This window comes from Ursus americanus, chromosome 17 (assembly GCF_024610735.1).
Source record: "Ursus americanus isolate L20-20 chromosome 17, mUrsAme1.1.p, whole genome shotgun sequence".
NCBI lineage: Eukaryota > Metazoa > Chordata > Mammalia > Carnivora > Ursidae > Ursus > Ursus americanus.
The window spans coordinates 9687959-9704364 of record NC_142143.1 but is presented as its reverse complement, the minus strand read 5'-3'; the positions used below and the strand labels follow the sequence as shown (position 1 = coordinate 9704364).

The 16406-nt window shown below is 39.9% G+C and overlaps 1 protein-coding gene across 2 annotated transcripts in view; it reads right to left on the bottom strand.

Moving 5' to 3' along the window:
• The window catches only part of DMC1 (DNA meiotic recombinase 1), a 36630-nt gene extending 21874 nt beyond the window's left edge, over positions 1-14756 (bottom strand). Inside the window, exons 1-7 of one of the 2 annotated variants that reach the window (XM_045780071.2) lie at positions 14698-14756; positions 13845-13889; positions 12761-12907; positions 9958-10040; positions 4280-4332; positions 2703-2744; positions 1509-1581 (exon numbers count right to left, since the gene is read on the bottom strand). In XM_045780071.2, the coding sequence (XP_045636027.1) occupies positions 1509-1581; positions 2703-2744; positions 4280-4332; positions 9958-10040; positions 12761-12907; positions 13845-13889; positions 14698-14748 (494 nt within the window). In that variant the 5' untranslated portion in view covers positions 14749-14756. The remainder of the gene's footprint in view (positions 1-1508; positions 1582-2702; positions 2745-4279; positions 4333-9957; positions 10041-12760; positions 12908-13844; positions 13890-14697) is intronic. The other variant, XM_045780072.2, reaches the window with a different exon arrangement.
• Between the last annotated feature and the right edge of the window lie 1650 nt (positions 14757-16406).

The window sequence follows — 16406 nt, the reverse complement described above, 5'->3', positions numbered from 1 at the left end:
TGGATCCCTTTCCCTCTAATAGTGGTAATAGTGAGTAATGAGCTTGGAGATCTAGGTTGGGGCTTTGTTGTGAATGGCCTTACAAAGTTGTACAAGTCTTTTCTATCGTTAAAAACAATTTCCTCTGAACCTGATACCAAAAACTACTGTATTTCTTCTTCTATTTGTTGGTTAATAACACACTGGCTCCGTTCTTTAGTGTTTATTTGCAACAAGCTTCCATCATCATCCTTTACTGCAAATGCTCTCTCGGATTCCTAATTTCAAACCTCAGTGATCTTTCTCAGTTTGCGCCTTCTCTCTCACTGTTCGTGGAACAGTGCTGACTACCCTTATCTTCCTGAGACTTTCCTTTTGCTTAGCTTCTACAACCAGACTTCCTCCTACTTCCTCTGTCTCTATGGCACCCGCTTTTTCAGTCCCTCTTCCGAAACTTAGGCACACCAGGAATTGGTGTTCTCAGTTCTTCTCTCTTCTAAGTTCTCTTGCCCTTTGTTCATTCCATCTATATCTCTGGCCCTACCCCTTCTCAGACAGAGTCCAACATTTCCAACTGCCATGTGGATGTCCTCTTGTTCCTCATATTTAACATGCTGAAATGAAACATACCTTTCTGAAGGTATCTTCAGATCTGATACATGATCTGAAAATCTGAAATCGGAAACATGATCCTCCCAACTCTGTCTTTAATGTCATATTCTCCCAGCATCTAGACAAAAAACCTGACAGTCGTTTCTCAAATCTCTCTTTCCTTTGTCTACCAAATACAGTCATCAAGTCCTATCAATTTTCCACCCTAATATTTCTTGTCCCTTTTTTTCTTTTTAAGATTCTTATTTTTAAGTAAATTCTATACCCAACATGGGGCTTGAACCTACAACCTTGAGGTCAAGAATCACATGCTCCACTGACTGAGCCAGCCAGGCGTCCCTTATCCTTTTCTTTTTATTCCTCCTGCTTCCAGCCTAGATCAAGCTCTCATTACTTGCCTAGAATATTGCAAAAGTATCCATTTACACCCATCATCTGGTTTTAAAGCTCTTCATATCTAAGACCCAAATCACCTTTCCAGCCTTAATTCTGAAACATCTTACATTTCAGTTAAACTACAATTCTTTCTGTGAACCAGCCAGGTTCTGCCTTTTTCCCACCTGTGCTTTTGTTCTCTTTTTTCTTTTCCCTTTATTTTGAACCATGAGTTTGAGTGAGTCAACAATCTTCTTCCTAACTATTAAGTACCATCTTTGGAGAAGTAAGAGGATTAAAAACAAATAAAATATAAGTTCCTCTCATGTATTCATCTTGTGAATCTTACACCAAACACATCCAGAGAAGTGAAACGTTTTAAATAAAAAGTGATTTGAAAACTCTACCAACAACTGTTTGCCTTGTGGCTTTTCTCATTATTAGGGGATGATTATACAAATGATATATTTCAAACTTTCTTTTACAGTAACATTCCTACATCACACTATTATGCTAGCAACTTATTTAAATAAAAAGGTTACAAAGTATTTTCTGTATCAATGAAGATAATCTTTCCTCCTGAATAGCCACCTGCTCCTGGAAGTTGAGCTGTCACTAGGAAGCAATTAAAAAAATGAAATAATATTAATAGAATTGAATAAACTTTGCACAAGTAAATATATAAATTAACATAGGATTTATGTTGGTTGCAACTGTTTCATCAATCTGGCAAAAAAATCATGATCCTTTAGTTTATAAATAGCGTGTTATATTTTTATATTACTAACCAGTGGTACAACTGTAAGTATTCCATCAGCATGGTAATTCAACAAAGAATGTCAATATCTCTCCCAATGGGAGATATAGGCCAAAGTTAGTTCTCCTAACAAACAGAATTTAAATATTACTTTCTTCCTGTAAGAAACAATCACAAATATAATTTATGCTACATAACTCATTCAAGTAACCTTTCGATTAATGCATGTCAAATTTTAAAATGCATTTTCTTTATAGGTATTAGTAATTGACACTAAGGAATTTCTTTATATCAGGTTCATGTATTATTTCATTTATTTTTCAAAACAACCCTAAATTTGGCATTATCATTATTCCTATTTTACTGATGGGGAAAATTAGAAAGGTGAAGGAACTTGCCCAGCGTCACACAGTTATTAACAGTAGAGCCAAGACTGGAGCCAGGCCTTTGGATTCCAGAATCTACTTCTTAACTGCTTGGCCATGCTCCTTCTGCTTAGGTCAAAGAAATGCAGAGTAACGTCTTGGTACAAAAGGATATATTTTTGTTTCTTTTGTTTTAGAAAAATTTATTTTTAAGTCTTTCTTAAGGACAACTTCACTCCACTGAAAGTTAGGGATTCTAGGTATCAACTGATTTTATGATATTCTTGTCGACATGATATAAAAAAGATGGAATGGGTAAAAAGGAGACAGTGAGGGCCTCTCCCCACCAGCAACACTATACTCATATGCCCATTCACTTCCACCTTGAAAGGTGTTCAGAGTTTAGCACATGTAACATTACCTCAAGCATCACACGTTCAAAGATTGGCTCTGGTGTTTGTGTAACCATGGATTAAGTTTACTTAACCTCTCTGAGCTTTAGTTTCCTTGCAAATTTCAGATTACAAGAGATTATATAAAGTACCATGCACAAAATAAATTAGTAAGTGATAGCTATCATTATTATCGTTACTGTGGTTGTTATGTATCCTTACCACAGAGGGTATGAGAGAGCTGGGTTTTTCCAGTACGAAATTCTGTAAAATACAGAAAAAAAACAAAAACCGCAAGTTAATTTTTAGATATTTTCATAAAGAGTGAAATACAGTCTCAGAGTATGATTTTCTTTCCAAGTGTCAAATCTTAGACATAAAGTACCACTGTGTCATGGATGGATCCTGAAATACAAATACCGGTGGTAAAAATAAATTTTTAAAGGTAAACCAAGTTTTCCTTAGGATTAGTCATTGTGAGATAATAGAAAAGAGGACATGGAAGCTCCACACCTCTTCCCTCATACCTTTTCCTACTCATCTTGTCCCTCTAAATGTTCATCCATAGCCTTTGTCACATCCTTTACTAAACTGGTAAACACGAGTAAGTGTTTCCCTGAGTTCTGTGAGCTGCTTTAACAAACTAATCAAAGTCAAGGAAGGGGACATTGGAACTTTGGACCTACAGCCAGTTGGTCAGAAGCTCAGGTAATAACCTGGGGTTGTGACTGGCACCTGAAGGCAGGGGACAGGTGGAGGGATTCTTATGGGACTGATGCCTTATTTAACCTGTGGAAGCTGATGCCGTCTCTGGGTAGATTGTGTCAGGACTGACTTGAATTCTTGGATACCTACAGGTATATCCAAGAATTGCTTGTTGTTCTGGGGGGACACGTCCATATATCTGGTGACCAGAAGCGTCGGAAGTGAAGTGTTTGTGTGAGTAGTAAAAGAGACTCACAGGAAAAAATACACAGTAGAAAGAACAGGGTTTTCCCTACATAGGGAAAAAAAACACTGAGTTTTTTAATTTTAGTCATATAAACGAAAGTTTAAGGCCCTACTACAAGGAAGGAGAACCTAGGGTTGTCCCACTGCACTAAGATCCTCAAGGGAAAGTTGAAGAAGTGGTGGCATGCCCTACCTCCCAACAAAAGCAAATTCTCTCTGGAGAAAAACTTCCCCACTCCCCAGTTTAGGTCCAGTGAGCCCCCATAGATCAAAATTAGGCAATAAGCTCACAAATATCCATAAATACACAGGAGAGTAAGCCACTAAGCCGGACACTCAACGGGAATAATAAAAACTAGATTTATTTTTCTATGTCAACAGAAACATCAACAACAACAAAAAAGACTATTTCCCCAAGGATTGGAGATATTGGAATTGCAAGGCACAGCATATAAAACTGCAAGGCACAGCATATAAAATAGCTGTTTTGAAGAAAAATAGAAGATATAATCAGGGAAGAAAAAATCTACCCTCTATGTTCATGGAACATGCATATCCCAGAAATAAGATTAGTCTCATTACCCAACTACCTTTTGAAGGAATGAGAGAAAAAAATTCTCTTCTCTTCTACGGAAGTCAGAGAGAAAAAGATGACAAATGGCAACAAGACCTCTCTTGTTAATGTTGGAGTGTATTTTAATTCCAGCACAGAATGATCCTGTATTATAGTTGAGATTTCAACATACGTTTCAAAGTAGACACAATGTACTATTGGTTGTTTGTTAAATTATGTATGCATGTGTGTATATAATTTTTTTCATATAACAAAATAGTAAGGTTCTACCTACCTCCAAAAGCTTCTGTGATTGCCATGCTTTCAATTCCACCTCCTAGCAGCTTACTGGAAATAGAAAGTAAGCATTAGTAAAAGGAACAGAACTAGAGAGATTAAGAAAGGAGAAAGTGCACCATTTTTGTCATCTCTATCATCTATCTATCTATCTATCTATCTATCTATCTATCTATCTATCTATCTACCACGAACAAGAATTCTTGGCAGAACAAATGGCACTTTACCTCTTTCGACCACAGATTCTGCTGGCTATGGGCAGGGTGGAACAACAAAACATGGAAGCCCTGATGTTCCTGCTCTTACTTTTGGGTGCCAGTAGGAAATGGGCTATATAGACTTAAGTCTCACTATTTTTTGGAACTGAATTGAAGCTTAAATAAATGGTTTTAGCTATTAACTGGGTTGTTCATTTTATACTTGGGACTATGTTTCTAAAAGTCAACTGACTATTCAGTGTTTATTTTTTAAGTTTTAGAAAATATTTATCTATTTTAGAGAGAGCAAGTGCATGAGGCGGGGGGAGGGGCAGAAGGAGAAGGAGAGAAGCAGACTACCCGCTGAGATTAGATTATTTTACACAAACCGAATTCCAGGAAGAGCATGTCAGGATAGGAAATATTCAAAGGTGTTATAGTAATGCTAGCAGTTAGAAGAATAACTGTCAGATTTTGACAGCATACATTTAATTGGTAACCCAGTGTTTCAGTGTATTTAATATTCTTGATGTGAGAAGACCTAAGGTTGGGGGGCCCGGGTGGCTCAGTCGGTTAAGCGGCTACCTTCGACTGGGGTCATGATCTCTGGGTCCTGATATTGAGCCCCGCTTAGGCTTCCTGCTTGTCAGGGAGTCTGCTTCTCTCTCTCTCTCTCCCTCTGTGCCTCCCCACTGCTTGTTCTCTCTGTCTCTCAGATAAATAAATAAAATCTTAAAAAAAAAAAAAAAGACCTAAGGTTAGGTCATTAATTCATTAAATGCAACAAATATTACTTGTGTTAACTGTATTAAGACCTGGAAGGAGCACTTTATTTTTTCTTTTAAGATTTTATTTATGTATTTCTTTGAGAGAGAAAGAGAGCACAAGCAGGGGGAGCAGCAGAGGGAGAAGGAGAAGCAGGCTTCCCACTAAGCAGAGAGCCTGACGCAGGGCTCGATTCCAGGAGGCTGGGATCATGACCTAAGCCGAAGGCAGACGTCTAACCAACTGAGCCACCCAGGCACCCCTGGAAGGAGCACTTTAAAAACCTTCTTTATTTCTAGTAGCATGACTTTTGGGACGTGATCACATTAGACAAAGCTTTAATAGATGTGGATAATCCAATACATTCTACATTTACACAGTTTAAGAGAGTAATATAAGTGTAAATTGAGGCAATGTCAGAAGTTATCCACAAATTTAGGACTACAGACTTTAATAAGAAAAAGAAAAATCTAGGTACTAGCTGTATAACTTGAATCTAAAGGATGTGGGTTGAGAGACCACCCCATTTGGAGGGCACACACTTGAAGGTCTATGAATCTATCAACTACTAGAGAGAGCTTTACTTGTCCCTCCTCATCTTAAGAAAAATCACTCTAGGGGCGCCTGGGTGGCACAGCGGTTAAGCGCCTGCCTTCGGCTCAGGGCGTGATCCCGGTGTTCCGGGATCGAGCCCCACATCAGGCTCCTCCGCTATGAGCCTGCTTCTTCCTCTCCCACTCCCCCTGCCTGTGTTCTCTCTCTCGCTGGCTGTCTCTATCTCTGTCAAATAAATAAATAAAATCTTAAAAAAAAAAATCACTCTAAAAGGCTGTAGCTCTGGAAAGTCTCAGACAAAATTTCTGGTTGATATGCAACCTTAATCAGCTGAAAAAGTAACCCCCAAATCTACCTGACAGGGTACCCCAAATTACTTGGGAGAGCATTATCGTTCCCTTCGTGAAACTCGGGATAATTTAGAATTAAGTATAGATATAGTGTTTTTAAGTCTAGAGATTTAAAAATGGAGACACAACTCACAACCACAGATTACTATTTTCATATTAAATTTCGGATTAATCTCTGCATATTTAGTATTTGAGAACTTTTAAAGTTTAAGAGAATTTGACCTTTTATTAGAACAGACTAGCCTCTAATTGATTAAATGATATAAACTAGTAGTTTCTAAGTTGATAACTACGTTTATACTCAGTATTTGAACACTTCAGAGCGCCAAAGACTCATTATACTTTTAAGTTTAATTTATTAGATTTACAAAGACATGTCGATAATTGGAAGATTTTAATAATTCCGGATTATTGAAGTTCTTATAGAAATATATTAAATCTACAAATATAATTTAAGATGTTTTAGGAAATTTAGTTAACCATGTTATAAAAGCCCCCTAAAGTTTGCTATAAGTGGACTTGCAGCTTAAGGAAAAATGTACATTTTAAATAATCAAATGTTAATTTTTTAAGGCCTAGTTCCTGAGTAATCTTTTCTGTGCCCAAAACTTAACACTGAGGACACCAGAAAACTCACGATAACAGTAAGAATTCCTTTAGCCCAATGTTGCCTAAACCAGGATGCGGTAGAGCAGCTGGACAAGACCAAGTCGTCACTGGAATCAAATTGTTTTGTTGATCAACCTGATTTTGACCAATTTGCCTCGGGGCAGGATTTCCCAAAGACTCTTCCTTAGCTGTTAACTTGAAAAAAAGTTCTGTGATTTTTAAAATTTGGGACAATGCTAGGTTAAAGAGATGTTTTATTTCACAACAGGATTCCAGACCCTTCCATAGGCTGGTATACACTGTGAACCTCCAAGAGAGGAACGTATCGGACACTACATTTCACCAACTTCCTTCATTCACTATTTGTTTATTCATTCAGTCACTTAATATTTACTGAGAACCTAGTGTGGTGTTTAAATGGGGTGTCTGTCCCAATCAGATGGGGGCCCCCAAATGTGGGGTGATGATCAGGTGGAAGTCAGCAGCGTGGGAGGTGAAAGGATTGATCCGATTCACCTGAGGCAGAACGGAGGACAGAAGCTTACTGAATACACCGCAAGGCAGCAGCGGGCCCACAGCAAGGGAGAGGCTGTCTGACAGCAGGCAGTGGATGAGGGCTGTTTTTATTTTATTTTATTATTATTTATTTTTTATTTTTTGGAGGGGGCTGTTTTTAAAAGGGGCAGATGAGGAGGTATGACAATGTATGGAATTCTCCCCCTTTTGGCAACTGTGCCTGGTTTAAGTAGCCCATTGCTCAGTTAGGGCCAATGGATATTTTGAGGTGCGTTACCTGATGGGCCTGTCTGGATTCAGCCACAGCTCAAGCCTGTTTGCCTAAAAGTGGCTTCTACACCTGGTTTATGCCAGAGATTGTTCTATGCACTTGGAGCAAAGCAGTGAACAAAAGACAGAAGTCTTTCATTTTATGGAGATTACATTCCAGAGGGAGAACAGACAATAAACAATAATAAGTAAGTAAATAAGTAAAATATGTGGTATGTCAGATGTTATTAAAGGGTCTGAATAAAAATTAGATCCAGAAAGGAGATAAGAAGTGCAGCGGATGAAGGCAGGGAGTTTAAATATCTAAATAAAGTGACTAGAGAAGACCTCATTGGGAAGTGGATGTTCTAGCAAAGATCTGAAAGAGATGACAGCAAGCCATGGAGATATAGGAGGAAAAAGTGTTCCAGCAGAGAAAATGGTAAGTGCAAAGGCCCTGAGGCAGGAGTGTATCTGGCATGTTCTGGGAATAGCAAAGACGTCAGTGTTCGTGTATAGCAAACTGAAAAAAGACTAAAGGATGAGGTTAGATTAGAGAGGATTTTGGCTTTTGCTCCCAGACGAGGAGTCATTAGAGTAGTTTTGGGTAGAAAAATGTCATGATCTGACCTAAGTTTGTTGTTGCTTTTTTCCCATTTTTTCAAAGAGAGTAGGGGGAGGGGCAGAGGAAGAGAATCCCAAGCAGACTCCCCGCTGAGCATGGAGCCTGACAACACAGGGCTCAGTCCCATGACCTTGAGATCTTGACCTGGGCCAAAAACAAGAGTCGGATGCTCAATGAACTGAGCCACCCAGGGGCCCCTGACCTAAGTTTTAAAGGGATCGTTCTGGCTCCTGTGTGAAGAATAAACCGTAGGGGCAAGGGCTGAAAAAAAGAGAGGTTAGAAGTTATTACAGTACTCCAGAGGAGATATTAATAGGTACTTTAAATGAGTAAGGTAACAGTGGAGGAGGTGGTGGAGGATTAACTGAATTCATATTTCCTCTTATTTTCTATATACACACATACACAGACACATACGAAAAATATATAAACATTATAATGGAAAGTTTCAAACATAAACTAAAGTGGACAAAGACAGTATAATAATGAGCCATCATGTACCTTTCACTTAGCTTCAACAATTATCAACTATGAACTCATGGTCAATCTTTTTTCATATAAACCTCCAACTACTTCCCCCTCTTTTCATATTATTTTAAGCAGATACTGGACAACAAATCATTTCATCCTAAATATTTCAGTAGGTATCTCTAAAAATGAATACTCTTATTTTAAACATAATCATATTATCATTATTACCTAAAAAACTAGTTCCTTAATATCAACTATATATAGTAAGTGTTCAATTTTCCAATTGTCTCATATATATCTTATTTTTTTATACTGGGCTTAAATGAGGATCCAAATAAAAGCCACATACTGGGGATTAGGTGATATGTCTTTTAAATCTCTTTTAATCTCTAGGTCTTCTCCCTGACTTCATTTCTTTTTTGATTCCTTGTAATTTATTTTTTGAACAAACTGGGAGGTTTGTTGTTGAAGGCACAGCAGACAGGATTTGTTAATGAGTACGAGTTAGGGCGTGAGAGGAAAAAAGCAAGGTGCCAAGAATGACACCAAGGTTTTAGTTCTGAGGATCAGAAAAGAGGCAGATCTGAGATGAGGGAGGCATTGGGAGGTGCAGATCTGGGACAGATAACAGAAGTTATCTGGATTTGGATCTGTGAAGTCTGAACTGCCTAGTAGACACCCAATTGAATGCAATATTTGACTATGAAATCCTTTTTTCTTGGAATCTCTTGTGAGGCCAGGGTTTTGAGGAATACTTTGTGGAAATACTGCTTTTGTTCAAATTGTTCTTGGCCACTCATCTAACCTATGAACTAGTAATTCTGCCTAGTAAGGTAGGGAAAAAAACCCACAAATTAGTAAACTTGCATTAGGAAGATGATAACTACGTCTCAGGAATCATGAGATAGTAAATAAAAAGGGAGGTTAAAGCTGTTAATGCTAAAGAGGAAACAAACAAACAAAAAAACCCACTGGATTATTTCCTCTAAAATATTCTATCTAAATTTTTAAGTAAAACCAAAAGTGAAATGGAATTTCCTTTATCAACAAGAAGAAAAGGAAATTCCAAGAAGAAAAGGAAAATCAGTTTAACTTTTCATGATGGTTTTTAAAATACAGGCTGATTCAGAAACTACTTATATTTTGGGTCTGAATTTCTTGTAACAAATTTAATCCTGCTTCTACAAATCGTCTGGAATTTGTTTGCTTCAGTAGACTTTCAGAAAGAAAAAAAACTACTACTTCAGAAAAAGAAGCTATTTCTGACAAATTCAAGAAAAGAGATACAATATTCCAAAGATGGTGTCTAGTGGTTGTAAAAAAAATATGAGATACACACTCAAATTCCTGGCTCCCAGTGGTGATATGGAAAACCATCTTTCTCTTCTCACTATACTCAAAGGCAGTCAAGAATCCTGGTTCCTACAGAAAGACAAAAGGAAAGGTTCAAAGGGGTATAAGATGGTGGTTTTATTTCAAATGCTACCCAAAACTCTCTACTTGATTATCGGGGTCATCATTTGATATGAGCTACAGTTCACTTGTTTTTGAGGGCAGCACAAGATCGTGGTTAAGAAAACAGGGTCTGGAGCTACCCTATCTAGGTTCAAAATAAGTCTCCAATACTTATTAGTCGTATGATTTGGGGTAAACTACTTAACCTTGCTGTACTTCAATTTCCTCTTTTGGGTCAAATCAGGATAAGAACAGTGTCTCTCTCATAGCTGTAAAGTTTAAATGAGGTATATTTACGGCATAAAGCAGAATGGTATTTTACCAAATGATTCCATTGATTTCATTGAACAGCATCATTTTCCCCTAGCTCTGGAAGTTTCAAGGAGCACAGAAATTCCACTGTTCACTATTCATAAGACCGTATCTTTCAACGGTAGAAGTACTACTTATTTGACAAATCAAAGAGCTATAGCTGATGCAGGAGTATAACCAGTGAGAACAGGCCCTGATGTGCCCTAATGACATGGTCTAACGTATTTCCCTTTTTTTTTCTTTTAAAGATTTTATTTATTTGAGATAGAGAGAGAGAGCATGAGTGTGAGCGGGGGTGGGGGGGTGCAGCGCACAGAGGAAGAGGGAGAAGCAGGCTCTCCACTGAGCAGGGAGCCTGATGTGGGACTCAACCCCAGGATCCTGGGATCATGACCTGAGCCAAAGGCAGACGCTTAACTGACTGAGCCACCCAGACGCCCCTTAAGTATTTCCCTTTTTGTTTTTGTTTTTTTCTTAAGATTATTTATTTATTTATTTGACAGAGATAGAGACAGCCAGCGAGAGAGGGAACACAAGCAGGGGGAGTGGGAGAGGAAGAAGCAGGCTCATAGCGGAGGAGCCTGATGTGGGGCCCGATCCCATAATTCCGGGATCACGCCCTGAGCCGAAGGCAGACGCTTAACCACTGTGCCACCCAGGTGCCCCTCCCTTTTTGTTTTATACCATGACAGTGGTTCTCAAACTTTGGAGAACTTGACGGGGGGTTAAAAAAGCCCAGGCCAGGGCACCTGGGTGGCTCAGTTGGTTGAGTGTTTTACTCTTGATTTTGGCTCACGTCATGGTCTCAGGGTTGTGGAACCAAGCCCCACATCGGGCTCCGGGCTGGGCATAGAGCCTACTTGGGATTCTCTCTCTCCCTCTCCCCTCTCCTCTAAAATAAATAAATAAATAAATAAATAAATAAATAAATAAATAAATAAATAAATAAATAAAATGTTTGAACTCACAACTCTTATTTAAACAAAACAAAACAAAACAGGCCCTATCCCATTTCAGTGAATCTGGGCCTATGTGTTCTTTTTAGCCACTCCAGGTCATTCTGATAGACACCAATGTCTGGAACCACTATACCATGAAATTAACTTCTTCTTCTTCTTCTTCTTCTTCTTCTTCTTCTTCTTCTTCTTCTTCTTCTTCTTCTTCTTCTTCTCCTCCTTCTTCTTCTCTCTCTCTCTTTTTCTCTTTCTCTCTCTCCCTCCCTCCCTCTCTCTCTTTCTCCCACTCTCTTTCTCTCCAAGAATAAATAGCTTTAGTTGAGAAAGGATGCAGACTCTGGGTATAGTAGTGGAGGAGAGGGATTCTTTTCTTTGATAACGGGATTTAATTTGCAAAGAAAATAAGACTAACGCCTAGGAGCTATAAAGTGGCAGTTTTGCAAACTCTGGGTACTGCTCTGGGACAGTTGTGGAACTGGCCTGTGAGTGTACTGTCTGAGTTTACTCAGAAGTCAGAGCAACTGAGCTGGGTTCAGAGCAGTGTAGTTAGGTCCTCTCCAAGTTCAGGACCATACCGCCACTGTCATCACTGTCACACCTCAACTGCCTCTGGGGAAGGAAACCAAATGGCTGTAGTGAAGGGAGCTTCTAGGACTTGCTGGAATGAGACCCTCACATACATATGGAGACATGGAGAGCCTTGTTCTTCGGCAAAGAGAGAGACTTGGTGACTATCTTTCTGCTCATTCCTGTTTCCAGAGCTAGTGCTTCCACTGGCCCCCAAAAGTTCAACACAAAAGCTTGGGTCAAAGGCATATGTTTTTGCTTGGAGCCTCTCAACTGCATGGGCCACTCATAGTCTGTGGGCCAGCTACAAAGTGCGGGTTCAGCTCAGCTTTAGCTTATCTGCCTCAGTGAGCATATATTCTTGGTCGTATTTATCTCGACTGTACACACGTAGACCCACACTGTTGGTTTTTTCCTAACCCAGTGCTCTCTTACCAATTGGCCTATACAAGGAGAGAGCAACTTCTATGGTGCTGAGTGCTTTGCAACAACCAAAGATACAATATTTGAGGACACAAAGCAAAAATATGGAGGAGTTAAGGCAGAGAAACAGAAAGGGAGAAAAATTAATACAAAAGGAGACCAAAAAAAAGTTTTGGTAAAAATAATTACCTTTATAGTATTCAAGTCTCTTAACACCTGTCTCAATCTGTCAGAAATTAATTGTTGTTGCTTTGAAACTGAAGTGATAAAAAGTTAATGTGAGGAGTATAACAGATTGTGATTTATAGAAATTCAGAGTTCCCACGGTAGTTTCTGGTGTTCATGAGAAGTTTCTAGGTTCAATGACAAAGGCTATAGAGACTCACCGGGCCTTTTAAGCTAAAACAACAAAGAACTGATTTTGCTTACAATAAGTTTGTTGGCTGCCTCTTTAATCTTATCCACTTTTGCTTCTGAGAGCCCTTTGACATTGCATAGGGCCCTTCTTGTTGTCATTTGTATCCCTTTAATGGTGCAGATTCCTACCGACTTCAGTTTCTTAATGTCAGCCACATTCTGTAAATAAAAGAATGGGTGCAGCAGATTGATAAAATGCCAGCCTGCAAAGCTCCCATACTATGTCATGTGCTTTTGTGTCCATCTCCTTCCACCACGATGCCAATTTTATACAAGCAGCCAGGTGGAACCCACCCACTATGTAGCCAAATGTTCTGGAAATATCTGAGTAGAACATACCCAGCATGCTGCCAAATGTTCTGGCTGTGCCCTGATTTCCCAAGAATGTTAGTGAGACCATGGCAATGTAACAAGGAATTCAAAAGAAAAGTCTGTTGGTGGAAAAGCTAGCAAATTCATCACACGTTCGCCCCCTCAGTTCATCTCTTTCCTTCTAGAGAACTTCATTATGAATATGTTCTCTTAAAATTAAATTTTTTTCCCTCTACCCTTGGGGAGTGCAAATAACTACATCACCAAAGGACCAGGATTTTCTTTTGCTCCTATTTTCTAAATCCAACTGAAAGAGATTAAATGTGAGGGCTTCAGAAGATAATGTCAGGGAAGTTTTACTATCAGTGAACTGCTGTTGAAATTCATCTACTTAAAGTCTGATTTCGGTCAACATCATTTACTCTAATCACCTGCCACAGAACTGAATTTTCTGTTGATGAAGACAGGGGTAGGTAGCTCTGAATACCTCTAGTTGGACCAGTGGTTCTCAACTGGGGGCAGTTTTGCCCCCTTAGGGCACTTGACAACGTCTGGAGAAATTTTTGGTTGTCGTAACTAAGAGGGGTGTTACTGGTGTTACTGGCATATAATGAGTGGTCAGAAGCCAGCGGTGCTGCTAAACAGCCTACAAATGCACAGGACAGCCCCCCGCAACTAAGAACTGTCTAGTCCCAAATATCAATAGGGTCAAGGCTGAGAAACCCTGAGTTGAACAATTTCACACTGAAAAATTATTTACATTGAAAATTGAAAAAATACTTACAATTCCATGTTTTTGTAATAGGTCAATGTCTTGAAACAAAGATTCCTGAAGAAGATGGAACAGAAAAAAAATGGAGCTTTGATTCTTCATATCCAATTGTATCATATCTTTTAAAGAGTTAATTCAATATTATGAGTCACTCCAAGATGCCTCAAATTCCACTTCTCTAGGCAGATCGAGTTAGGATCAAGAGTGTTTTTTCAAACACATTGTTATATACTTAGAAGATGAACCAACACTGAAAGGGCTGGGAAGCCCAACATTTTTGCCATGTCCTGTCCAGACTTTTAAGACCTTAGCCCAAAGGAGTGGAACAACATTTAACCTTTTTAAAAATATATTTTCTCGGGGCGCCTGGGTGGCACAGTCATTAAGCGTCTGCCTTCGGCTCAGGGCGTGATCCCGGCGTTATGGGATGGAGCCCCACATCAGGCTCCTCCGCTAGGAGCCTGCTTCTTCCTCTCCCACTCCCCCTGCTTGTGTTCCCTCTCTCACTGGCTGTCTCTCTCTCTCTGTCAAATAAATAAATAAAATCTTTAAAAAAAAATATTTTCTCAACTTTCTGCTCCACCAGACCTTGAACTTCTTCCTCTGCTACTCTGTACCAGCATGCATTGATACCATTATGGCAGTACCAGTTGTTAGGTTATTAAAATACTTTCTTGCTAGTTGCTAAGTAGCTAATCTTAGCACCCCTTGCCAAACAAGTTGTTACATATTTGTAATATTGCCTCTCTCTAAAATTATGTTTTCTTTCCACTCTCAGTTTCTAAAAATAATAGCCAACAGAGAAGGAACTTCATTTTTGTGGAATGACTGAACGTCTACCCATATTTCAACATTCTAGCCATACCTCTTCATCTTGGAATCCTGGGTCTTCCAGCACAACTTGATCCTCCTTCATCTTGAAAGGTGAGCAGCAGAAAAATGATCAGTTCTGGGAAAATAAGAAATATTACTTAAGAAGTAGTCATAGATCATATAGTACAAAATCCTTTGCCCAGAGACCTCCTTGATTTCATTTCAAAGTCACCAAGGGCCAGAAGAGCAATCACAGAAACATTTAGTTTAGAATGACTGGGCTGACCTGTCTTCTTTTTGCTGGGCACATGACATAGTTTCTTTTGTGTGTGTACGTATGTAAGGGCGGGGTACTCCATTTCTACTTCCTTTCCTGAAAATTGGTTAACTTTTCTCATCATTTGATTTCCTCTAGCACAGATATCATGACTGTCTGCTAATATCTTTTTTGCTGTCTTGGAATGCTATTTAGTATTGCATGTTGCTGTTTAAACTTCCGTGTTTATGTTAACAATACCCCACGAATTTTGACCTCATGTCAGTCATTCTTCCTGTATCTTCCCTGGCTCCTAGAACTTAGTCTATCCGCAATCAATAAATTTTATTTTTCTCATACATGATGAATGCCTTCCTGCTTCCTAATTATGAATGGGCTGTCTTGCAACATAGCTCTGTTTCATAAAACATGAGATCTATTTTGTTTTATGGTATTTACTGGACTCAAAAAATTTTAAGATTTAATTATGGTAGATACCCAATATTATGATAACACGAGGGCCAATAAGCAGATAAATGGAAGTCTTTAACACTGTAGTGGTTGTTTTAAGATCTCAGGAATCTACAAGGCATGACTGTGGAATAAAATGTGGTCCAAGCAATCAGTTTTCTTGGCTTATTGCATTTTCTCGCTTCCTACCAAAGTCACGCATGGTTGGGGCCTGGCAGAAGGGAAACAAAACTATTAAGGCAGAGGCATGATTGCTATCACCGCTAAACCGCAAAATATCTGAGGCAAAGAGGAGACAGTGTGAATGGGGTCTTCGGGAATATTGTCCCCCAGACAGGTAATCATATATAAGACCACCCCAAACTCCACACGGACTGTCCTCATGGAAGAAAAAAATCGTTCATTTCTTCTCGACTTGATAAAATGAAAGATAGTTCTTTCTCAAGTAGCCATGGATGGATGGAAGACATGCATCCTACAAGTGGGCTCCCCGACACCTCGGTTTCAGGCGTCGTCGCTCGGGAGCGTGGTGCACGTCCCCGCGCCGCCATCGGCGTTTTGCGGGCACCCGGTTCCCTCCTCACGAGACCCGAGGCGGAGGAGGCCGCGTAAAACTTAGGTCCGACTTGCTTTAAAATAACGCTGCTGGAAATCCCTCGAGATCACCGAGATTTCCTCCTCGCAACGAGTCAGAGCCCAGGGCCCAGCGACGACCACCAAGCACCACCGTGAGAGGAACCCCTGGACTTCCTCTCACATTCTTCACACGCTTGCCCTTTTTGCCACAAACCCCGCTCGTACCCACAGTCTCCCCGAGGTTTTCAAGGTGACTCCCTGCCGCCCCCAGCCCGGGCCTTCCCGTCCTCAGGGATTCTGACTCCGAACCACAACGCTGAGACTGGCAGCCCTCGCGTCACTGACCAGGAGGTTTGGCGCCAACCGACGAGAGTTTGGCAGCGTGTCCGGCGTGGCCGGGGGCCGGGCGATGACAGAGGGGGCGTGTTCAAAGGGGGCGGGGCGGGGCGGAGAGCGAG